Source organism: Cardiocondyla obscurior, linkage group LG12 (genome assembly GCF_019399895.1).
Source record: "Cardiocondyla obscurior isolate alpha-2009 linkage group LG12, Cobs3.1, whole genome shotgun sequence".
NCBI lineage: Eukaryota > Metazoa > Arthropoda > Insecta > Hymenoptera > Formicidae > Cardiocondyla > Cardiocondyla obscurior.
Genome location: NC_091875.1, coordinates 1360632 through 1386966, shown reverse-complemented (window position 1 = coordinate 1386966; position 26335 = coordinate 1360632). Strand labels below are relative to the sequence as shown.

General features: G+C 35.8%; 1 protein-coding gene across 1 annotated transcript in view; it reads right to left on the bottom strand.

Annotated features, from left to right (window-relative positions):
* Positions 1-26335, bottom strand: part of Sick (sickie) — a 127434-nt gene that overhangs the window by 99331 nt on the left and 1768 nt on the right. The window contains exon 2 of the mRNA XM_070663886.1: positions 15864-15955. Within this exon, the coding sequence (XP_070519987.1) occupies positions 15864-15923 (60 nt within the window). The 5' untranslated portion in view covers positions 15924-15955. The remainder of the gene's footprint in view (positions 1-15863; positions 15956-26335) is intronic.

Here is a 26335-nt window from a genome sequence, read left to right as displayed (position 1 = left end):
CTGATTCCACATTTTTGCTTTTATCAAGATAACTTTGCTGAAAAATTTTTCACTTGCTAGCAATCACTGGCAGTCACTAATTAACTCTAAAGCCACAGACCGACGCGGAAGGGTGAACAGACAAGCACCCTTGCAAGGATCGTCGGCAGGACTGACGGTCCGGCCCGTTACAGGACTATACGAAGCGTCGCGGCGACAAACGCGCGCAAGCGCACATTCTAATTATATTGAATAGACTTTTTACTTATTATTAGTATAATACATGCATTGTAGATTACAAAATAATACGATCGATCATGACTATACAAATTAATTTCGAATTTATCTATTCTAAATACTTTTGCAAAAAAAAAAAAAAAGTATAATTTTATATGCAATTAATAAATTTGTAAATTTACACATTATTAAACTTTTACTTGAGAAACTAATGTGCACCGTCATGATGTAACTTATAATTATTCATACAACAACGTTTACCAAAAATTTTCTAAATTCCAATTTAAATAAAAAAGACTTTTTAATTTGTTTTTTTCAAGGATTGCTTTTGACGCTTTAAAAACTATATAAGTATATTTGTAATAACTTAAATAAAACGCAGCAAAAACGGCGATTATTTCACATGTAATACGCTGGCTATATATTTTGTGCGATTTAATCGAAATTCGTGGTGTCGGACTGGCTACTTCGATTTAACTGCGACAACTTTTTATGTAGTTGTAAAATTAAATTACCGTTCGCTAATTGCTAGGTACTAATGGAAACTGGGTATATTTGGATTATGACAAGTGGTACTCGAGAGGAAAGATATTTAAAGAGGAAATGCGATAATGAAAAATTTAAAGGGGTATGCATAAGTTAAAAAAAATTTTTACGTTTATCTTTACTTTACTCTATAAAAAAAAAAATTATGTTAATTTTTTTTTTATACTTTTCTCTGGCGTATCATATTTTATCACGAGTACTTTGCGATTACATCGGCAATTGGAAAATCATCGACGCGTCAAGCCCATTCCTGTAGTTGGCGATATCATTTCTCGTTTAAACCCGGATTTTCGAAGGGTCGAAGATCGAACGCGGCGTGACAAAGGACACCGACGGCATACCCGAGCGATAAGGAGCCAAGAGAGACACGGTCTTTCTCGCCGCTCGATATCTCGATCGCTGCCAAAGTTTTCTTTTTTTCTTTTCGACCTTGCCACAGAAAGAGATAGATTCGCGGAGGAGGAAAAGGGAGACGCAGGGACGGAAATCACCATTTCAACGTGTGTACACGTGGGGTGAATATTATAAAAGCGCCACCGTGATGAAGGAAAAGGTACACGACGCCACCCTCCGAAAAAGCAGCCCTCTCTTGATACCATGACGAGTGTCGGCACAATATTTCCCTCCTCCCCTGAACACTTCTTTACCCCTTTCCTCCGGTAGCCTCCCTTGCAAAACGAATCTACATATTTATAGCGAGTGCTTAGCGTACCAGAAAATTTCAAATGCATTCTAACTAATAAATACGCCCTGTCTGTCATCTAACGCCACCCAGAAAAGCGAGCTAATTCGAAAGTGATGTTGAATTATGATGCCGAGAATGTAAGATAAAAGTGAAGTGACAATCACCGAAATACAGCACCGCGTATATGAAAATAATTATGATACAGATAATATACGAGTATTTCTCCCTCTGCCGCTGGTTCCATAAATATTTTCTTACGTTATCTCCGAACAAGATATTTCATAATCTCAAAAGCAAAGATCAAGCGCAGAGTTTCAATTTGGCGGAAATAATTTCATCTTCCAGCGTGATATTGACACTAACATATAATCACCTGTAAACCCTCCAGAGGAAGATGAAGGGAACGTGCGTGCCAACGAGAGAGAAAAAGAATCTGTCATAACACGAAGACACGCACGCGTCATTCGAAAGGGGGTTCCTGTATGAGCTTTTAATTTGATTCCACTCGACTGATAATCTGATATTTTGACCCTTGCTTCTACCCTTAAAAAGGATTTTTCGCGTGATGGCGCGCACAGATTTAGAGTAGATATATTTTCTTAGGGGAGTAGAAGTAGCAGGTAACCGCTAAAAATGCGTCCAAGTTGCATTGCAAAAGTTTTAAGTATTAATATTGAATGCATTACGTTAAATATATAAAGTTAAAAAAAATTTCTAAAATATTCGAGAAATAAAAAGAAAGTTGTGACATCTGTCGGCATCGCGCGATTCTGAACGAACATTTCTTTATTAGTAAAACCAGTTGAATCGATATGAAACCCATATGCAAGCAAACACGAACGGACCGACGCGGGCAATGGGTGATAGCAGCCAAAGGGTCGCCGCAATAATTAATAAAGCAGCACCACCGGGCTTAACGCTACTACGACTCTTCGCTTTCCATTCGCTTTCCGCTCTTCTCGTCGACTTACTTTTCCGTTTCCACGATTCAATATAATAATGTTCCTCTGCTCACTCAACCCGGGTCTCACGGCTTAGCCCTTTGGGCCAGCGGTTCTCAATCGGCAATTAATTTCGTCCAACACAAATTATACGAGTAAATTAGATTAATATTTGATAAAAGAAGAAAATAGTAAAATTGCCTCTTTAATTCCGAAAACCTATAAAATGCGCATTTCTTTAATGTCTCTAATTTAATTTTTAATTTACTTTAAAAAAATGTTTAATCTGTATATTTTTATTAACAATTATATTTAAAATTTTAGCTTATTTTATATGTATAATTCTATTAAGTATTGCTTAGATTATTAAGATACTGAATGTAATAAGAATAATAAAATCTTGCTACTACTTTCTTATAGTATCTACAAAAAATAAATACATATTGAAGATGTCCAGTCTGTGAAAAGAAGAACCACCGTTCATCGAATTCACCGCGAGGGGTGTATCACGAAAAGCGTTATTGCTACGTCACCGACTTCAGGATTATTACGAATCATTTTTCCGCATGAAAGTGAAACCCTTAGACATATAAAGAATCACACAGTCACAGGCAATAATAGATAAAAAAAAAATATAAACTTTTTTATTCTAAATAAAATTATAATTTCCCAATTTAATATAACTTTTAAGTATCACGGAAAATAAAAGTCTGTCAGTATTTGAAAAATAAAATATTTAAAAATAAATATCCCTTTATACAATATCTCCCTATTGGCCAACACGGAACGAGTTTCATCATAATTGAAAAGTAGAGCTCGTAAAAGAAACCGAATTTACCTGTTCGTGAAAGGACAGAAAGATAAGAGGGAATAGAAAAACATCGTCTGCGGGAGTGATAAGTCACGTGGAATAAGCGGTCAAATTCCACGCGTGTTCGAAAAAAATTGATACAAAAGCGATTCCCTGCCCTCTTATCGAAGCTGATCCCATCTGCCTCTCTGCGGTTTGTTTGATGTCTCATAAACGTTCTTAATTTCAAAGAAATCCGATGTGTTCAATGGATCGTTATCAATACGCGTTGCAAAAATTGCTTGAAAGACCGCGATAACCTTAATATTTCGCTGACGATTTTTAAATCTATAATATGTCTTGCAAATTAAACTCAACTTTTATTTCCATTTTTTTTTTCTTAAATCTTTTCTGCGCTGGTGGCTTATAAAAATTTATTTGTTTATTTAAATGTATGTACGTTAATGTCTGCGATGTATTGACCTCGAGTAAATGGGTTCGCTAAGTCCAAATGATCGCGAGGATCAGTCCCTGCGTAATATCCCTACAGAATACTGAAAGTATCATACTCTTTGGTATATAAACGTGTCGCCATCGAACGGTAAAGAAAGAAACCTAACGCGTTTATACGTACACACGTGGATAAGAACACATTTAAAAAGCATTAAATTTAAAATAAAATTTAAGTTTCGAATTAAAATTGCGCTAAAAATATATATATAAATATATAATTTTTTTTTTATTAGTTTTATAACGTATAGTTGTGTTTAATGCTTGCCATTGTTTCATACAGTTAATTAAAATAGCCGGTTCTTTGAATCACTAATTCGGTTATAATATGGTCACGTGTGCTTACGGAGAGAAAAATCAACAGTAAACATATTCAGAAGGGCAGGAGACAAAATTCGAGAAGGCACCCTCATGAATGAGTGGTAGTAAGGCGCCACGCGCGCATGCCTACATACGGACCGAGGGTGAACGTAATTCCTTTGCACCACGTGCTCGCGCACCCATGGGGTTTGCCCTACGCAACTCGTGACTCATAAGATTTATAGCTATTTCACCGCGCGAGGCTCCTCTTCTTACGAGAATGCATGAATAGGTACAAAATGTACGAGACATTTAACAAAATGGAAACAATTTAAAAAATTGTGTGAAACCGTAAGCGCGATACGAATTTAGAAAAAGGATTAAATTAAAATTTATAAATGATTAAATAAATAAAGTTACTATTACGAAGTTAATGAAAATTAAAAAGAATTGTATCATTAGATAAATTTGTCCCTCCCGCTTGTATTACTATTCTTTTTATGTTTTTATAAAAAAAAAATTACCTCAGCTTGACGTTTCTCACAGGAGCAATTTCGTAATTTTTCTAGCTGCAGTTGAATAAGATGAAAAGCCGAATATTTCTGACTTTCCGGCGATAAAGGCGAACTCGGTGATCCTGGCGATCCGATACCGGAGCTTTTACTGTCACTAGTTTTAATAATATCTTTTGTCGTTTCTTTTTTCGCGGTGAGCGCATCAAATTGCGGTGATAACGGCGACAATGGCGAATCGAAACCGGAGCTTTCCGAGCTTGAGTTCACTAAACCGCGAGTCCTCGCTACTTTCGGTCTGGGAATCAAACTTCTTCCAGATTTCAAAGATTCGGATCGGCGAATCGCTCGGCAAACAGTGGACTTCCATTCGATCGGTTCACAATACAGTTTCAACCCAAAGACTTTCCTGATGTCGGCTTTCGTGCCAGATAAATCCTGCGAGCGAATTTCTTCGAATGTCTTATCGATACCTTCGAATCTCTTATCAGCTTCGTCACTGATCTCCTTTTTGAGAAATTTATGATCTTTCGCAATAGCCAAATCTTTTAAGAAGTTCTTTTCCCATTCTCCAAAGCCTTCCGAATGATCTTGAAGAGATCTTTGGTCATTCAAAAACGTTTGTTTCGCTCGCGACGACGCCTTAAAATTTTCCGAATTATTGTCTTCTTCTTTAGAATCTCCCAAATGGTTTTTATTATCGCCGACGGCATTTTTTATTTTCCCGAATATGTCTTCGATCGTGATCGATTCTACGAATTCCGAGCTTGTCAATTTTAAACGTCTCAAACCGCCGACGCAATCTTGAAGTTCGTAATACTCGACGTTTTCGTACCGATCGTCCAATGACGCCGAAAATGAGGCGCTCATTGAAGCCGGGCGTCGTTTTACCGTGCCGGTCTCGTGGCTGGGAGAATCCCAATCTACGTGAAAGGTCCTTCGTTTCGAGGACATCGTACGATTTCCTTCGCAACTTCGACATCGATCAAATGTGTTAAATCACAACCAAATTTATTTATGATATGTTTATCAAAATTGAATCTATAAAATTTTTCGTAGCGAATATAATATATCCTTTCGATGTACATTTTTTTTCGGTACCGTATTCCATTATTACACGAATTACTGCACATTTCTTTTATCGAATTGATTTGTCACGTCCATTCCTTTGTGCTACACTTCTCCATTTTATTTTTTTTCCCCGATATTATAAAATCCAACGCTCGTTACATTTTCATAAAAGACACGATATCAAATTTAATTACCTAATTACATTTAATTAGAACAAAAATTTGGTAAAATTCACGGAAGGAAATCACACCGCGGATGATAAACGTATTTTCGGGTGTCTGCACTTGAACAATAGATGCACTTGCTAAGGGTGCCCGGGGCAAACTGAACCCACCCTTGTGAAAGTAAGCAACCACTCTACGCGGGGAACGAAAAGTAGTGCGTGTGTGTGTATGTATACTATATAGGATATAGGACCCTGGCGCCTACGACAACCCCAAACGCATATCATAGCCCCGGGGCTGAAAACTAATTACATTCGGCTACGGGGTTGGTGTATGATCGCACCATATTGCAAGTGTGTCATGCCGATGTGGTCATATGAATTCCGCGGAACGAGCTCTTACATACAGCAAGGCGCTTACACGCTATTCTCGTTTGATAAAAAGATTCACGATACGAAACGATGTTATTAAAATTGGCATTGTTACGAAATATATTAAAGTGCTCATGCTTTATAATTTTAATCGTAATTATATTAGAATTTTATTTGTTCTTCTATTTCGGAGCAACTAAAAACAATATTTATATAGAACTGATTAACGCAGAATAATGACATCTTGATAAAATTCCGATAGAAAAATTTACAGATCGGCAAAATTGATTTAGAAAACGTTATCAGTAATTTCCTGTGATAATAGAAACGTCTGTCGTTGTATCCGGCTTCATGAATACCATTTGGATACAATCTCGTCGCTTTATTTGACGGCAAGGGTGACCACCCTTTCATGGAGGGTAGTCGTCGGGGTTTTCTTTGACGTTAAAAATAATTCAAATTTGACAAGTTTTTTCTTTCTTTTTTTTTTTTTTTATAATACCTTTATAGCACAAATTTTTTCAAGATGCCACATAATTGACTAATACCGGTGGCAGACCGAAATTCAAAAAGCTTCCGTTTATCCGACGAATTTCCGAATCCACTTCCTATCCGGCCGCAAATTCCCGCATTACTAACGAATAGGATTTCACGGCTCGGAGAGGCTTACAACTTATAATCCTAGTGTATCCCGTTATAGGTTTACCCATCATCCCCTTTCCTCTCCCTCACTTTCTCTCTCTGTCGACGTACCCGAAGATTAAGCCTGCACAGCCCCACGTCGCACGCATTTCGAGCGATGCGCGCGTATCGCGTGGCCCTTCTTTTGAATCGGATTAAATTGCGGATTGCACGCGCCATTTAACTGATCCGTAAATGCATGAAAACTATACAATATTGCATATTCGAAATCGATCGATTAATCAGACCAGCTTTAAGGACAACTGTGACGTCGCACAAGCTCTCGAAGAATACAAGGTAAAATTTTACACAATATTGTATATTAAAAATAGAAACAATTTTGTTGCCCGTCGAGTTATAATTTAAGCAAAGTGCATCGATTTGTAAAAAAATTATTGTTGTCGCTTTACCACGATACTGATTGATAAAGTACTATAATTGTAATTTTGGATTTTAATTGCTTATTTTAATTTTTTTTTTTTTGTTAGAAATTAATAATTATATTACGAAAAACTCTACGTATAAGGGTCTCTCTATAACTATCCATCGATTGAGTAAAGCTCTTACCGACCGCAGTAAAGTTTGCGACAGACAGATTAAACAGGTAAATTATCCTCAAATACTTCACTATACATATAATCTAAATTATAATATTTAATATTTATTTTATTGAAAAATATCCGCTTAAAGTTTTCAAATTTCTTCGTGTTCTAATAATTTAATATTTATACATACATTTTATATAATATTTATACCTTAATTTTTTACAATTCTTTTTTACTGCCTTTTCAAATCTTGATAAAATTAAAAACATGCAGTGCTAACTAAAATTTTTTTTTTATACAATTTAGAAAAATTGTTGTGGTACAGTCACAAGTTAGAATTCTCAAGGGTTACGACCCCGGCGAGAGATGGAGCCTCTGAAACGCGAGAGGGCCGTGAGGGCAATGAGGGTGGAAACCGAGCTAGTACTCCACTATGGATTTGCCATTAATTCGAGCCGTTGAGAAACTTTTGTCCCGCATCCCGCTTCGCGAGCTACCTGCGGCTTTCCCGAAAAAAGGGAAGAGGACAAGAGGACATTGTCGTTCTTTCTGACATTGCCATCTGGTGAGAGGCAATTTCGATACGAGAGCTCTCAAGACAAAACGCGTGAATAAAAGAAATTCACCAACAATACAATTTGCATCAAAACGATTTAGTTTCAACCCCTATTGACTTTTCATATAAAATTTTCCTCTGTTTAATAAATTGCTATTTAAAAAAGTTGTATAAGCAATTTTAAATTTAAAACTATTGGAATTACACTAATATTTTGTCGAACTCAGTCTTAGAATTTTTATTACACAAACTGGCATATATTGACGTTTATCTACCTCAAAAGTTATAATAAATAAATGCATAAAAAAAATTTATCAATCTAATGAACTCTTATGCACCAAAGGAATAAAATTTCCCAAAGATTTTTTAATATTTTCAAGAATGTGAACAAAATTTGAAATTTATAAAAACATATAATTACCAAATAAATTTAAATAAAAAATATTTTCCGGCAAAAACAATTCAACGCTAGTCGAATTGTAACAATGTTTTTTGTCGAAAAGCGGAAACCGGTCTCGTCGGTCCGACAGCGACGGCGGGAAACGTTTGCAACCCCCCCCGACCGCGTTCTCACGTTCATGGGGGTGGATTTTCCCACGTGGCCGTTAGATCATGCGCGTCCCGAGCCAGTGAAACTTTTGTCCGAGAACCGCGTTTATTGCGGCCGAGCATTACCTTGACTCCTAGAGAGCGATAGAGAGGGAAATCAGAAAGGGGCGGGAGGATTGAGAGAGGATGGATCAACGGTGAAAAAGCGAAAGTTGACTTTAAAGTTTCAAGGGGATGCTTTCGTAGTCACTTTCCCTACTGATTTCACTTTTCCTAACGAACCGAAAGGATCTCTCTGTTTCCGATGCGATAATTTTTGAAATTTTTTCGTTGCATAAAGGTAAAACTTTACAGATAATTACGCGTAGTAGACAGTGCAGAAAATAATTTAACAGCTGATCAGACATAATACCTACAACTAAAGAAACTTTTGAAATAAAAAAAAAAAAAATTTATTTAATTTGTGTATATTCTCAATTTTTTTTTTTTCTTTTTTGTGAAATAAATTTTTATTCAGAAAAGTACCTAATATTAGATAATGCTAGAATTCCTTCTGATATTACTTTTAGCAATAATTTTATCTCTCAAAATGTCAAACTAATCCAATATTTGTCCAAATGCTACAGCGATGAAAGACTTGTTCTAACTTGTTCTTTTCTTTCTTTTATGATGAAAGAAATTATATTAAGACAAAGTTTCTCGCCGACTTTTCATCTTCATTTTCAGCTTTACACCGAACGATTAAATAGATAGAGACGAAATTAAATAAAGTGTGCTTCAGAACTTCACATTTGAAAACTTATTAAGTTTATAAAAATCAAATCTTGTAACTTAAATTTTCGAGCGACGAAAACAACTCTTTTATTTTCTGTCATTGCATAATAATTCAAATAAATAATTTCTATTTCAAAATGTTACTAGTAAAAATCAATTTTTTAATATATCATAAATTATAGAATAATAATGTAGTTCTTTACTCAAATGGAGAAGTGATTTGTCAACATCGTCTAATTAGGAGATGTTGACAAATTGAAATAAGCGCACGTCAACGCTGCCAATTAATGTTAACAAAGTAAAAGAAGCCTGCTTAATCTCGATCGCGTGTTTATTTACCGGAGGAATATTTAATTCCTCATTTCTCCACTTTTATGTCTACGAGCCTTTCTTACGTCACATAATATCACGCATGTTTTCGCAATCGCTCGCATGCAAACCATTTCTTGCATGTCACCGGTTACATATCACGCGCGCAAGCCGACGTTCGATAACGTATAACCGTGTATCCGCGATCAGCGATAATAATATAAACCCTTTTCCAAACACGCAAGACGCATTTTATCCCTCCCGATTTCAAAAATTAATTAATTAACTATTATCCCCTTTTTAGCGATTACAATTTTCTGTAAATGGTCGGATAAATTGCATAATTTTGTTAACAAAAAAAAAATTGAATCTTATAAATTTCAATAATTATTTCTATTATTGAAATTAAGGCAATTCTATGTATACTTAATTTTTTTTTTTATGTTCCGATAAATCTGTAGATTGCTGTGGACAATAATGACGATGTGACGTTAATGTCGGAAGCAATCGATCATTCCCTGTACGATTTCGAGTGCTTTGATCTGACTACTACCGGGAATAGTAGCACATGTGCAGTCATTAGTACGAGCACAAATGTGCTTGATTGTAGTAAGTATTGCGAATAATTCGAGTTGTTCTAATTTTAGTAAAGCGCTATTGCCTACAAGATAATGCATAAAGAGCATAAATATTCAAAGTTTAAATTTACAATGCTCGATTCGCGTTATTTGTAGTATCATTTAACATACTAATTGTTTTGCAGACATTTTATAAATGATAAAAGCGGCAGTTTAGAAACATAAAGGTAAAGTAAATTAGAAAATGCAGAAGTACTAAAAGTAAAATAAAAATTTCTCACAGCGGGTTATTAATTATGTTTCGTAATCTCTTCCTGCTAATTAAAATATGTCGAGCATCATGTTGCAAGTGCGCGACGATGCAAGTCACGCGGATATATTAACCAAAACTTTTATCTTGGTTAGCCGACGACGAAAAGTTCCTTAATTGAGCCGCGTACTAATGAGACGCCCCGGTTTTACCCGTATCCGCACTAGCTATCAAATTATAATATCATTATCAACTCGTAGTACGTGCGTCTATCCTATCCTCGTAACCTTCGCCACTCGACCTCTCAAAATGGTAATTCAACCCCCAAGCGAGCGGATCTATGTCCGGGTGATCGAGAAACTTTCTATATACTTGTTCTATCTTGGAACATATTCCAAACTACTCAACCCAAAGTACGAATAAATGAGACAGATTCGTATCTCATTGAAGTAAAATACGAAACCAAATAGGAAATGATAAAATCGATTTAATAATTTTAGCGAAAAGGTTAAATGTGTATGTATAGTCAAAGAGAGAATTTTTTTTTTTTTTTAATGAAAAGTATGTCTATCAAAATAAAAATTAAGGGTCAAATTTGAATGAATTGTCACGTGAGACTACTAAGAAATTATCATACGAAATTGTTAGGTAGAGTACAAACCCTGGCCATTATCTCCCTCGTTACTTCTAATCGAAATATACGAGCGTCTTGTGTATTAGACTAACCTAAGACTACAGGTATATTTAAGTTATTGTGTTTTTTTGACAATTATAATTCTATTATACACCTACATCATAGTCCTATAAAGAATCGATTTTAATCCAATTTTAATTAATTAAGAACGATTAAAAAAAAAAAAAAGAAACCAACCAATTTTTTTCATAAAATATGTAAATAAAAACGTTGCGCCATTTTTCACAAATCACCCTTTTTAAATCAGGGTTTAGGTGTCGTGCAATTTTTTGCGCCGTACAAGTGATATTTCTCGGGTTACTGTTACCTCTTATCCTCGCGCACCCTGGCCCCGAAGAAGCTTAGAACTTGAAACAGGCCGTGCCTTGAAACAGCCCGAGCCGGGGGTGGAGCGCCTACAGCTGCTGTCACATAAATATCGTGAAACCCCCAAATTCTGGAGGCACAGCTCTGAAGGTATCCTTTTAGCCCCCTCGCTCTTCGACCCTCCCCCACGGAGCAAAGTTGCAGAAACTCCGCTACCGCGTCGAGCGACGGTGGTATCGATTCTCAATTCTTAGGGTGGAAATGTTAAAGGACGAAAACTTTCTCAGGGTTACACGCATCCTCGTCCGAGGAAGACGATGACGAGGATGCGTTTCGCGGGACAATCTCTCGATCGTTCGTGAGGATCTAAATGTAATTGCGTAGATTGCGGAAACTTAGGCAGTTTAAGCCGCGTGATGTTAGTTTAGGTCCAAAGTTCCCGAGTTATTCAAAGCTTTCATTAGCATTTAGAAGTTTTCAAGTTCGATTTAGAATTTTTTTTATTTTCTGCCTCGCACAACACTTAAAGCAAGCATAAACAAAGACAGCTATTAAACTACTTGACTTTCGACGTATCGATTAGAACAAGGCCCGTGTCCTAGATCCCTTACATACGTTAACCTATTACCTTTTAGAGGGTTAAAAAAAACAACGAGGAAATTAAGCGGTTCGACTGACAGAGAATTACTATCGTCTTGAATGTCACACACCACCGAACTAACCACCACTTAATCTTATCTAAATATCCGTGAAATTTTAATTAAAGAAAATTGCTATTTAGAAAATTATTTGAATATTGATATAAAAGAAAATATTTTTCTAACAATTATAAATTTATTTTCACGGGGCAATTAACGTTGTTTCAACAAATCGTTTGGAGGATTTTAAAAGCCATGTCGTATAGCATGGGGGAAACGCGCGAGGGAGAGGGTACATCAAGCCGTAAAATCGCGATCACGACAAGAATAGCACCCAAGTTATTTTTTTGCAGCCGAATTTTCCGCGCGCGTGGTCACGTGGGCACGATAAGCCTTTAATCGAAGATTAATATTACCGGGGTTCGGCTGAGCCCCTGCGTTGTCACGCATCGCGATTAAGAGTCCGACCTTACGTGCCACTAATTATTTTTTTTCTCTCTCTTTCCCTCTCTATATTTTTCCTCCTTGCACCCTTTAAATTAAAGGACCTCTTAAATCTACTGGAAGAAAAAAAAATCGTCTCTTGAATTTGAATTGTAACTCCCTTGTCTACGACAAGGAGACACAATAAATTATATAAGTTTCCGGCCGCGAGTGATTGTCGGCTAAAGGACGATCGTAATTCAGCGGGCTATTAATTATCGTTGGGGTAAAAAAAAAAGTTTACATATGCACTTCTCGGATAAGAACCGCGCTAATTTCCCCCTTATTAGATGTGCCGTAAATCGTCGTTCTTGCGACTGCTTTATTAGCACGCAAGTGTACACGACGTTTTTGATAATATTATTAATTCTCGCCAACAATATATATTTAGCGCATAAATTAAAAGTGTCTATTAAAATTTCGTTTCTCGATTCAAAAGCAAACGCTACTGACACCGAAGGTTTATCCTTAGTGAAGAAATTTACGAACATATACGATTTGTAACCCTCGGAAACAGCGTATGTAAATTAGTTTCTCTCGTGTCTAATTAATAATTCTAAAGGATAGACGGTAACTGACGTTGCGGTCGCCTCAACGATCATGAATTCTAGCAGTTAAACTTGCCAAATCAACCGCAAGACTCCAAAGTTTCAAGCACATGTTAATACGAGAAGAGCAAGACAAACGTTTACAAAAATATTTTTATATTTGTAGCGTTGAAATTACAATTACTTAATAAATAAATATTTTTATACCCGGATAAAAGAATTATTATACCCGTTTCAAATAATTATTATGTACTTGTTTATATAAAAAAAAAATTTTCTAAAACGTTTATCAGTTTCAAATCATAATATAGTATACTTGTAGACGTAATAAAACCAGATAGATAGTTTCAAAGGGGACGGCGGTCTAATCGACGCTTTACATAAAAAAAAAAAAAGCTCAAGTCTTACGACGATATCTCGGAACACGCTTCACGCGATATCGACGATAACCGCCCTCCGGCTATGTGCAATATGTTGCGAGAGAGACGGAGAGAAAGCCGCGATATATCTCGAGAACAACCGGGGGAAGAATGATACGGACTCGATCCCCGCGAATGGCTAATCGATGCCTGACCACGTTCGCGAATTTGCCCGAGGGATATTCTTGTGCGAGTACCGACCCTCAAGTCGACTTCCCATCCCCCTTTGCCCTCCCGCAATAACTTCCGCGTTGACACCCACCCGCTAAATTCCATAGGGTGATTTCCCGTTCCGAAACTAGAACCTTTTTTTGCTATGCGTGAGGGAATTAAAGATTACAGACGTGTGAAATAGCCTGGCTATTTTATTTTCATTAATGAGAAATGTTAGGAATTTCAAGTTAATGAGAATTTAATGATGTAAACGTTTCCCGTAAAATGCTTAATACTGTAAATTCCGTCATTAAAAATGTTTGACTTTAAATAGAAATTGTAAAAGTGTCGTACAAATACAATAAAAAAATTTATTTGTATATTTATGTATTGTTTATGACAACTACGCTACCTGCAAACGGATATTTGGTAAAAAGCGGAAGGAAGATGAGATTTCCGGTGACCAGAAAGAGCCACGCCCCTACTATGAGGACGAGATGATACCATTTTGCAACCCTCTGGGTAGTTCTCGCAACATCCCTCGAGTCCTCCTTCGTCCCTCGACTGCGCGGATAATTAAAGATATAACACCTAGCTTGACGCGCGCTACGCGACGATACGCGAACTTAAGCTCATCTCATACGTTTAACTTCCGCCAAATAAATTATAAAAATTAAAGAAAAACGTAAAACTATATCAAAATAATTCAAATTTCATATTATTTGTTGAAAACAATTTCTAGTTAAAGCAGAATATAAAATTAATATTTTTACTAATTTTTTTTTATTTTCTATTTTTTTTTTTTTTTTTTTAATGTCAAAAAATATTTTTAAATTATACCTGCGTATGTTAACTGTTTTATATCTTTACCAAAACTTTAGCGAAACAAGCGTCTAGTGATGGGATAATCTTTGAAACTGAGTGGTGTAAATTGGACTTTACAAGAAGAGACGGAAGATACAGGAGATGGAGGGTTAGCACGCGCTAAATTGGCTTACGCTTGCAGAATCTTACTACACACCGCCGTGCGTTTCTTGCACATCTCCCGCGCACGACTTTGCTGAGCTTTCGACCCTCATGAATTCTTCTTTTTAATAAATCAAAGCGAAAGGGGTTGGAAAATGTGGGAGGTTGGAACAACCGATAATGATAACCGCAATAGCTGTAACTCCATAATTATTAAAGTGTATGTTGTGAAATCTATTGACTGTAAAATTTGTAAATAAAAAATCTGCGTAAATACTATTCACGTTAAAATATAATAAATAATTTATTATTCTTTATTATAATTTTGCAAAATCAAATTTCACTGAGAGTCCTTGGCATCTCAATGAGCTAGAATCTTTTGTCACCTATGCCTACCCCTTTATTTCACAGCCTTTCAATAGGGTGACGTCAGCAAAGTCAAAGTGAGACACAGAGTGAAAAGAAAACAGCGACCGAGGAAGCATCCGTGTGGAAAATTATCTGACTACGCATGAGGTACCGCGAGAAGACCATCGTTGTATGAAACGGAATATTAATTTTGACTATCGTTCGAAATAACAACATCCGCAAAAAATATGTAAATTGCGTCTTTCTCGCTGCTTCTCTTAAATTCTCTAAATTATTATACGAAAATCCCGATACTTTTAATAAGTTATACGATTTTTACGTGTATAAATATTTTACTATTTTAATCTTTTTCTTTTATAATTTAAGTGGTTCTTTAAATTTTTTAAATTTATATTTCTTTTTAGCGACGACGAACATACGTGTCGATGTCTAAAGACGTTTTCTATTTTTCTTTTGCCGTCTTCACGGCGCAACTGTCGAGTGGTACAAGCTGTGTACAGTCAGCCGTGAGGGGTTAATCTCGACACGGGTTGCAAACGGGGTTGTAACGTGACCCACGCGTTATCATCGCGAGAGCGAATTCCACTGTTAATTATCGTCCGGAAAAAACGAGATGTATAGCAAAACAAAAAGCAAAATAAATGTTGTTTGTCACTGACTGATGTTGAATTTTATAAAAAGAAACGCTTTTGTTAATTTTACTACAATTCTTTACATATTTTAGAAAAATGTTCTTTTTTTTTTTAATTAGTAAAACACAAATTTTGATTACAATCGTAAAATAAAACAACATGTGCATTTCAAATTTTTAACAATTTTTAAAACATTTTGATCTTTAAGATATTAAAATTAAGTATTGAAATCTTGTAGTATACTGTAAAGTATGACTAGAACATTTATTTTACTTATTATTTTAAATATTAAAATGTTTAGACTTACTTTGATGGTCTCCTGAGGGGAATACCTCGCAGGACGTTGAGCTGGTGCCTGCAGGCTCATCGCTGTACCATCACTGCGAAACACTTGATGTCCTGTAACAAATAATATTAAACGATTTAATAAATCTTGAAAATTTTTTTAATTAAAGTTTTCTATAGATTTTTAAATCTAAAATAAAAACTAACTTATTACCTAGATTAAATCTATCTTAAAAAAAAAAGTAACTATTTAATGAAAATAAAAATTAATGCTAAAATAATTCCTACAACGTTATTTGCATAAAATAAATTAAGTGTCATTTTTAATTTTTTACGCCATTTCATAGCTATTTATTTCAAGATGCATTGCATTTTCAGACAATGTAAATAGTTTTCGGAGAAATGTCAGCGATTGTTTCGCTATGCTGAGATCCTGAGCCGAGAATCGCGCACAGTGACGAGAAGCAACGGAGTGGAGACCTCCTGGTTGGCTGCTGGTTGGCCTGTCGATACGAAGAGGTACGTGACCCAGGTACCAAATGACACATCCGGTCGGAGGGAGGACGACCTCTCCCTCAATCTCTCTTTTCAGATCCACCCCGTTTCTCGCCGACGTTTTTCCGAGGAAACCGTGCAAACCATAGCTCGAAAGAGCTATTTTCTTCGTCAATCATTGAACGAAAATTTAATCTTTTTATCGCTAACAAATTTCCTTGTATAACATCTTTAAATGCAACATAACTCAGGTAAATTAAAAAAAAATTTGAATGAAAAATTAATATGCAAACTTGTATTACTATTAATAACAATTAAAAAATAATTATAAGTCGTTATTAAAATTTTAATTTTTGTTACTTTTTGATAAATGAATTTCTAATATTAACATGGTACAGAGAAAGTGGTAGATAAGAGAGATAGAAGAATCGATGGGGAAGCAAGAGGAGGAGAGAGCTAATCGACCGAAAAGCATAATTAATCACAGTAAATTTGTCGTGATTAACGATGCACGCCGACTGTCCCCGCTGGCTACGAGCATAAACACAGTTAATGCGCGACAAATGGACACACGGTACTCACGCGTAGTCGCGGATCATCCACGATTACAATTGTTCTCGCGTCCGCTCACCATTAATACGATCGATAACAATGACTACGATAACATTTCGTGATTCTCAAATCCCGATGCAATAACGTATATAATTCCAAACTTACAGACCTAATTTATATATTATAGGTATAAACAAAGTTTAAAAATTATGCAGAAATTATTTAAAAAATTAAATCTCGAAAGTTGTATTTTATTTCTGTCTGATATTAAAATTCACGAAGGTCGCTCAACCTTGAAATTTATGAAAGACCATAAAACCGATACTGTAACTAATCATCTGACACGCCATTAATCCATTTATGGTGATATAATACGCCGGCGATTCACGAGAGGCGAGAAGTGCATTGAAATACGAGAGTGCCAAGTATCATGAAAGTATGACGTCAAGGCTCATTAGACAGCACGGGTAGGACACCCCCGTAGGTACATCGTGACCAATTCAGACTCACTCCATTGTGCTGCGAGCACGTTCGACCGGAAACTAACGATCTTACATTACTCTCTCCGTCAGACCTTAGCCCTCCGTTCCTGTCCTCTATGTTCGATTAGTCGGAGGGGATCCTCACAATCAAACGTCTCACATTCCGTGAGAAATAAGTGTACCTACTATTACTATAATTATCATTTCACTTTACCTATTATTGTACACCTATACATAATTTAATGTAAAATGATTTATTAACTATTACGAATACCTGTACATGTCTAGGTTATATAATATTTACGATTTATAGAAATGTCTCATTTACAACTTTTCTGCATATTTAATCTCGTAATTTGCACAGTATAAAATAGTGAAAATTATATAAAATTTACATTAATAACAATTTTACAACACAGATTTCTACACCAGTAAAAATATACGTCTGAAAAGATATAGTCCTATTTTATAAATTTATCCCCAAATCCGCTATCGCAATTTTTTTTTTTCTTTTTCTTTAATGCGAACCATACTTCACCGAAATCTCCCGTTCAATTCCCTAAAAGTTCCTTATCACCCTCAACGTCTTATCATCCCCTTCAGACAGAATCACCTTTTCTCCTGCTCCGGCTCGTGCTAATTATTCTTCGTCTATCGCTGGTCGATGTAGTCGTGCATCTAATTAGCGACATTACCTAGAGTGTCGTTACAGGAAGTCTCGGAAGTGGGGTTTGTCGTACCCTAACGATGCATCGGTACGAATATTGCTTCTCTGATATACGCTCGCTATCCCTCTGACAGTGATCGAAAGCCGCGATGTTATCTTCGCAGCTCGATAACTACCACCGGAAGTATCGCTTTAATCACTATATCCGAACGACTTCCTCAGCTTCGTTTCGCGTATTTTTAAAATTAAAGGAATTAACGCAACGTGTGTAAAATAAAAAAATTTCTTTTAATATCAAATTATTAATAGTTATTGTCCAAAAATTTGATAACAATTCCCAAACCACATACATACGTATACGTGCGTACGTATGTACGTTGCAAATTTTAATTTAGCGAGCTTTAATCTATTCATTAATCCCTTCATCAGCATTGCTGTTAATAAAGCATCCTGTATTAAGGGCTTGAATGACGTCCCCCAATCGACACCTTGAACATATGCTCACACGTGCAAAGTGAAGTAGCGTACAGAAAAAAAAAAAAAAAAAGGCCGGTACCCTCAATATCTCTCGTTTTTTTTCTCTCTCTTTCATCGAGCCCCCCTGCATTTAATATCGATTTTCTCACACGTAAACAACAACGCTACGTGTTCCCCACGCAATTTGCGGTTTTTCAACCTCAACCCTTTCGTTCAAACGGCCCCGAGTAACGGTGACTAAAAGAAAACCGCGGGCGGAAGCGGCGAAACGCGAGAAGACAAAATTCCGTGAAATCGACCGCGACCTGTGACTCGTTAATAAAAGGAGAAAGGCAGGATAAAACGTCTACCCCTTAACCTCCTCCTTCTTTCTCATTTAAGAAAGCTCTTCATCCCCTCGTACAAAGCGTGCGACGCAAAACGCGCGTTAATTTCGCGGACCGAAACGAAGCGAAGAGAAACACAGAGAGACAGAGAGAAAAGAGAGGAAAGTGAGAAAAGGAGGAGATGGAGGAGGAAAAGAGGAGGAGGAGGAGAGGGAGGAGGCACCATAAGGTCTGAAAGGCCCCTTATGCTATCGATCTATCCCCACCTCAGCTGCGATACCACGCACCATAGCATACTGTGCATTTCTACCCCATGGAACTCTATATTGTTCCCTCTCGTTCGTTTGTACATGTGAATATCGAAGCGTGTGTCGCGTTTGCATTCGAGCTAGACGGCGCTTACGATTCTTAAACGACCTTTCGCTTCTAACAAGTGTTTCAGGCATTAACATCCCTGTTAGCGAGAATATTGAATATTTAAGTGTTGAATAAATTTTTCTTAATTTTCGTAATAGACATTTAAAAGTTATATATTTCTTCAAATAATTCTTAAACACGCTATACGTATTACTTAATGTTTTTCTGTTAAAAAAAAAAAATGTGTAACTTATAGAATTAGCTAAAGCAATTTTACATTTGTTTACTTAAAGTGTCTCGTGTAAATTTTACGATTTTATGGAAGAACTAAATTTCGTTTCGGCAAATTTTTTTTGGCAAAATAAAGAAAAGAGGCAAAACTAAAATTAAACTTGTTCTTTCACCTGTTAGTAATGACGCAAACAAAATTGTCTTGGTATTCTCGCGAGAACTCTTCACGCGAAAACTCGTTACAACGGTAAGATATTAAAGTTCTCTGAGAGATTCTAAAAGGAAGAATTGAGAGAAAGAGATAACGTGTTCGGTAAAGCTTTGAATAACTAAATAAATATATAATCGACTTACATGCATAAATCTCTGCATTAATTACTGTGTAACATATTATGTGATCTATATAAAACTTGAGTTTTAATGAGTCGGTTCTCTCCTTCGTATATGCACGTACATGAATTAAAAAAAGTAACTGTCTAAAAGAGTCACAAATTATAAAACGGTAAAATCTTTGTTTACCCTCGTACCTACATCAGCTTAAAACCAAAAACGTATTCTTGTTTGCTTCTCTTCTTCCTCTTTCTATTTCTTTTTTTTTTTTTATGTATAATCCGCTAGGATACGTTTACTGAGAGGATAACTGACACGTAATAAATAACAAAAAAAAAAAAAAAAAAAAAAAAAAAAAGAAAAGAGGAACAGCGTGCATCAAAACAGCAGAAATTATTTTCACGTCTGGATAAAAAAGCCAAAAGTTCGCGCACAGAAAGACGACTTTCACCAAAACTGTGAGCCCTTACGTTACTTTTCACCCCTCTGACATGGACATATGATATTCCACTTTTCATGATATCAACGAAGAAAAAAAAAAAGAAAAAGCTTTATGATATCTTAAAATAAATATAGGACTAATAAGATATAAAATGACATTTAAAAAATACAGAATTAACGTATCAGAAATAATTAATTCATTACGAATAAATCAAGATTTAGTTGTATGTATCTTAGATATTAAGATTCAAATGTATAACATATTTGTCGATGTACACATCTTGATCTCATGTTATAACGTTAAAAAAAAAAAATAGATAAAAAAAGATATATGTATAAAACTGTAAAAAAGAGCAGACAAGATTTTCCAAAATAGAAGAACATCGCCACAGGACATGGAAGAAGTAGAAAGAGAAGGGAGTGTGACAAGAAGAGGCGAGTTGGGAGCGCCCTGAGAAAGATTAATATCTCTATCAGAGAAGTTCAACGTAACAGACCATTTATCTACGTAGGGCCCTATGAGAGGAGGCGCGCCCCAGAAGCCAATCTCGTCCTGTTGCCTTTTCCGACTCGCAGAAAGGTCCGCTCGCGGAACCTAGGGGTTTATTTAACCGTCGGTGACCTTCGAAAGGATGGTGGAATCAGTGTATCGAGAGAACTGTGTAAAAATAAAGAGGAAAAAGCGAAGGAGGTGAGAAAAAAAAAAAAAAAAAGAGGGAATTGATCCGCACGCGCCGGATGTCCGTCTGCCTCCGGCGGGGAAATTTGATTTGACACCCTTTAGCCTCCACCCCTCCAATGTCCTCCGATGTTTGCGAAACACGGCTCTCTAATGAATTCTATCGGATCTATCCTTTCACCCTGCGATCTGCTTTAGTCGATCTCGATTTCGATCTGGCACACAGCACGCACTTAAACAATTCAATCGTACTGACGGAGAAAGGAAAGGAAGCTCTAATTGCTATCGAGTAAATTCCCCAAATTTTTTGAGGATTAATTCTCTGATGTTAGAATCATAAATATTTTTATTATAACTAAAATTAGATTATTCTATGATTTATTTAAATAACATTAAAATAATGTTTTTCTTGAAATTATATTTAACTATTTAAATATAATTTCAAGAAGAACATTATTTTTATGTTATTTAAATAAATCATAAAATTATCTAATTTTAGTTATAATAAAAATATTTAATGATAAGAGAAAAAGAGACTTGCTGATTTAGATATCGAGAGTAATACATTTAAACTGTGTCATCGCAAGTAAGCGTTTTTGTGTTTCTCCCATGATACCTGTTAAATGTGCCCAAAGCGAATAAATTAGAAACTATCTCTATCTTGCTTAGCCTTTGTAGTTCAAATAGTCGCGATTATACCACGAGACACGCGATGCAACTTTGTGAACAACCTTTCATCCCCGCCTCCTGTTATCCCCTGAGAATAAACCCGAGAGGAAATTACACGACTGTCCTGAAATAATGATAAGTTAGGCTTTAAAATAATAATGCACTTAATTGACAATTTTGACATTACTCTGTTGTAAATGTTGGCCATTAATAACTTAATCTTTATACTAATTTCTAATTTTCCGTTTCCAACATTTTTTTTTTTATCTTTAGAGATAGCGATAAATCTCATTTTTTAAATCCGCATAATTTATTACAATATTCGTAAAAATATTAATATATTTAAATTACAGCTGTTTACGTAATGCACAAATGTAAAACGCGTACAAAACTTTTCCAATAAATAAACGGTTAATAACCATGGGCCTCGAAGGGCGGTTCTTTACTTAAGAATCCCTGTCGTTAATAACTCGACCGCATGATAACGGGGACCACCAGTAAAGGAGTCGACTCATCCCACAATGATTTAAAACCCAAGTTTGCCTCCTCCCTCCCTCACATGTTTCTCGAGATTCCAATGTGTTTTTGACCCCTAGTAACCTCCTTTTTCACGTGAACGGGACAATATATGAACTTTGCAATTTTAAATCCGAATATAAATATAAATTATAAAAATTTTTCTATTCCTCTAAAACCAAAGAAAAATTTAAACAACTAATTGATTAACTACTAAATTTTTTTTCCCCAACAACATTTATTATTATAACAAGATAAAATATTTTATGCAAATTTCTTTTTATTAAATTATATAAATTAATAATAACATAAGTTAAAATAATAATAACGTAATTAAAATTTATTTTATTACGTATAAAAAATATCGGATGTACAAAAATATAGTTGTATCGCGTATCAAAGAAATGAGCAGCTTTCACCGAGAAGGCAGCCTAATCTTTCGTAGTCTTTGAGGCTCGAATACGTTAAGAGGCTCGCAAGCCGGGACTATTTGTTTTATACTACCTACTGTGCATCGTATATAGATGTCTTTATCGTTTTACGAGGTCTATAAAGTGCCAGTGGCGTGTTCTTGTATCTCCAACACATGAGAGAAGGAAACCATTGTCACTATTGTTTATGCGTATCATTAGGTACTCCGTTGTCATCAATTCCTCGACCGAGTAAAGACCCGTTCACGTGATGTTTTAAGTGCCTTTCGACACGGTGTTTTACGACCTATGAGATTTTTATACATTCGATCTCTTTCAAACAAGTCTCTTTCTCCCGTCATATTTTTTTATTTAATACTACAGCTACGCAAATGTACACAGAATGGTTATCATGTTGTCTTAACATGCCACAAAATTGAAAAGCTGATTAACGAGGACTCGCTTGAGAAGAGCTTTGATAAAAGCGGCAATAGTTTAAGAGTATTCGCGAAAGACTAGAGACAGGATATTAACGACATTGGGCATTAGCACGAACTGTTGGTTATAATGAATCTGTCGATCAAGATGAATGTCACAACCGAAAAGAAGCGTTGATTTCGATAAAAACTTTTCCAATCGTCACGTCATTTAGAAGTAATCATACGCTTTGTTAACTTGGATTTATGATCCTTTACGAAACCTATTTCTCAATTCATTGTCACCTCAATGATATTCTGCTATAATATTTCATTTATTATAGCAAAAAAAAAAAATTAAATGCTTTTTTTTTTCTTTGCGACTGTATGTTTTAATTTGTAATGCATCAATGCGTTAAATTTTTATTAAAAATTTAAAATATAAATTCCGTACTGTAGTTTCGTTAACGCGTCAACTATCTGTTTCAAGTAACGTTATTGTGGTTCACGTTGTTTTATCTGCTATAAGAATCTCCCGCGCTCTATAAACGTTAATCGGGTTTAGGGTTAAACTTTTCCACGGGACATTAAAAATATGACCAAGAGAAATATATACAGAAGAGGAACAAGGAATACAATATAACGTAACCACGGGGAATGATCGCGATCGGGATAAGATGTCGTAACCTTTGACTGGGCTCACAATTCGTACCGCATCAGTCCCGTTAGTCTGATATAACGCCCGGGGATGCTCAACACATTCCTAAAGATATATGTATATGCGCCACCGGCGCTATGTAAATGTATATCAATAATTAATTTTAATCTTTATTAAACTCCCGCTTCACGAAAGCTATTTTTAATTATAAATTATCTAGAAATTCTTTTAGCAAAAATAATAATAATACTATTGTCACGTAATTGCGTAGCAAATTGTTTCTTTTTATTTCTTTTATTTTCAAGGGAATATATCAGCCTGGACTCGTGAAGGAACGCCAGAAGGGTGGGAAAGGATTTCAGAGGGGGGTCCTGGTAATTATGCCACAGACGAATGTCGGGACATTCATCAGCGACAGTGTGTTTAATGCGTAGCCGTTAAATATGTGCGCCAAGCACGCTATGGTTTGCCTAAACACAACACTCCAACGGGGATCCAACAAATTAACGCCAATGCGTTAAATGTTCGAGCTAGAAGATAGTCTTCCTCTTTCGAAGCAACTATAAAATTATAGCTCGCGATTTGACGCTCAAAAAAAAAAAAAAGTAATTTTTCCAGAAGAATATATTTGCCAATTTAAATTTATATCAGGGTTAATGCGATATATAATTTATTAAAAAGCCAATTAGAAATAATAAAGATAATGTCAATATCACAAGTTAATGTACTGTTAAGACTGTAATAAAATTCGCAATAATTACGTCGCGGATTGCAATTTCGTGTTTTTATCACAGCCGAAATAATCGAAAAAAAAAGGAAAAAAGATTGGGTCTTTAAAAATTAGTGGCAAGTCATACAAGTAAGTTAATAGGTACACCTATACAAACGTTTGCGGTCGTAAACGTGCGACGAAGAAACATTGCCGGCAATATTGTTTCAATCCGTAAAGGGGAAAAAATGTTTGTGCAGCGCAACGATTAGTATAGCCTTTATGTATTCAGGATGGCTGCTAAAAAGTGCCAATAAATTTTGATTTATTCTAAACTAAGTTTGCAATATTTCAAAAATAAAATAGCATAAATTTTAAACATCTAATGCCTTGACTGAGGTTTACATTTCTTTACAATTTAATTACATGGTCGAGTTTCGTGTAATACCTGCCCATCAATCCACGTGCCACGCTTTCTTTTAATTATCGCGATCAGTGAGCGTTTCGTCTAACAAAACGTAGATAAGATTAATGATCTCCGAAAAATGGAGTCATTCTTTTCTCCGCGCGATCAACAAGCGGGATAATTAACGACCCGTCGAAACTGATTTAACAATTCGTAATCGAAAGCATGAAAAAAGAAACAAAAACTATAATTAAAAAGTGTTAAAGTTTATTTGTCGAAGTCATTAAATCGTTTCATCGACTGCAGTGGTCTAGATCGATCAAAGTATCTCTATTTGCAAGGTGAATCAACGAACAACTGCTATATGTATATCGTTTTCCGAATTGGAGAAGCGTCGAAACAGACGGTCTCGTGTTTACACTGACGATCGCCGTGCAAAAATAAACACGCCCTGTATATCCGTAACCCTTTTGCGTCGATGGACGACACGCGTTCGCTTGCCACCATCGAAGTCTGTTTTTTAAATGCTTCCCTTTTTTCTTTTTCTTTTTTTTTTTTTTTTTTTGTAAGTCGAATAAAGACTGGATTTAGTTGAATCGATTACTGCGTTAGCGAGGCTCAATTTTTTTCCGATATCCGATCTACTTTTTTATTTATTAATAGAATATTCTGATTACCCATCTATGTTAAATATTTTACTTTTATATTGCAAACGTTTGTCAAATTACTCGACGTCCTGACGCGCTCTGTTGAAATTTACGGAATGCAAATTTCTTTGAAAACAAAATACTTAGTTGCGAAAGAGAAAAATTTGTTGGCGATAAATTAAACGCACGCAATATGTTCAGTATTCAAAATCAGGTAATCGCGCTTATGCAGATACATTATGCAACCGATGTGGTACCAAAAGCGCATCAGCCAGAAATTACCAAATTTGGCAATCCCATCGGTTCTCTCAGTTGCTTAATTATGTACGCTGCGACCAGATAATACGTATAAAATATCTTCACTTTCCCGTAATAAAGAAAATTAATTGTCTGGGGTAATTTTTCGTCCACGCAAATAATTCACGCTTTCACAATTTTGCGTCCTAACATTATCGCGGATTTCTCGAAGTCGAGATAAATAAAAAATATTACTTGAATAAATAAAAATGAAAAATTTGACTCGCGCAAAAATAAATAATCACTCAAGCATCGAGAAGTAAAATATCTAATTGTAATATTAAGGTTGTCGAATGATAGGCAGAATAAAAATTTAATACGCGACCTCCTTCTACGATTTGTAAAAAGCACGAGGACTCGCCGCCGCGGCTGGAATTACGGACCGTTAAATCTGCGTACAGCATAAATTGATAGATACAAGCACCGAGTGCAGGGTATATCGAAAGACCTCGAGAAACGTCCTCGTGACGCAACGTTCGCGGGACAATCATTAGCGGCGCGTTTGAGCGCCAAGTCTAGCGGTGGCGGCCAGAACGCGTATGCATCGCAGAAATACCGTTACGCTTCGATAATAATCGCGGCAGGTGTTCCGATACGGCAAATAATTTCGATACCACGAAATCCCTTATCCGCGCTAGCCAAATTGCAGTAGGTAGTTACTTGAACGACCGCGTCTTCCCTGACGTGACGTTTCTGCAAATGTAGCAATTGCCACGTCACCGCGTACCT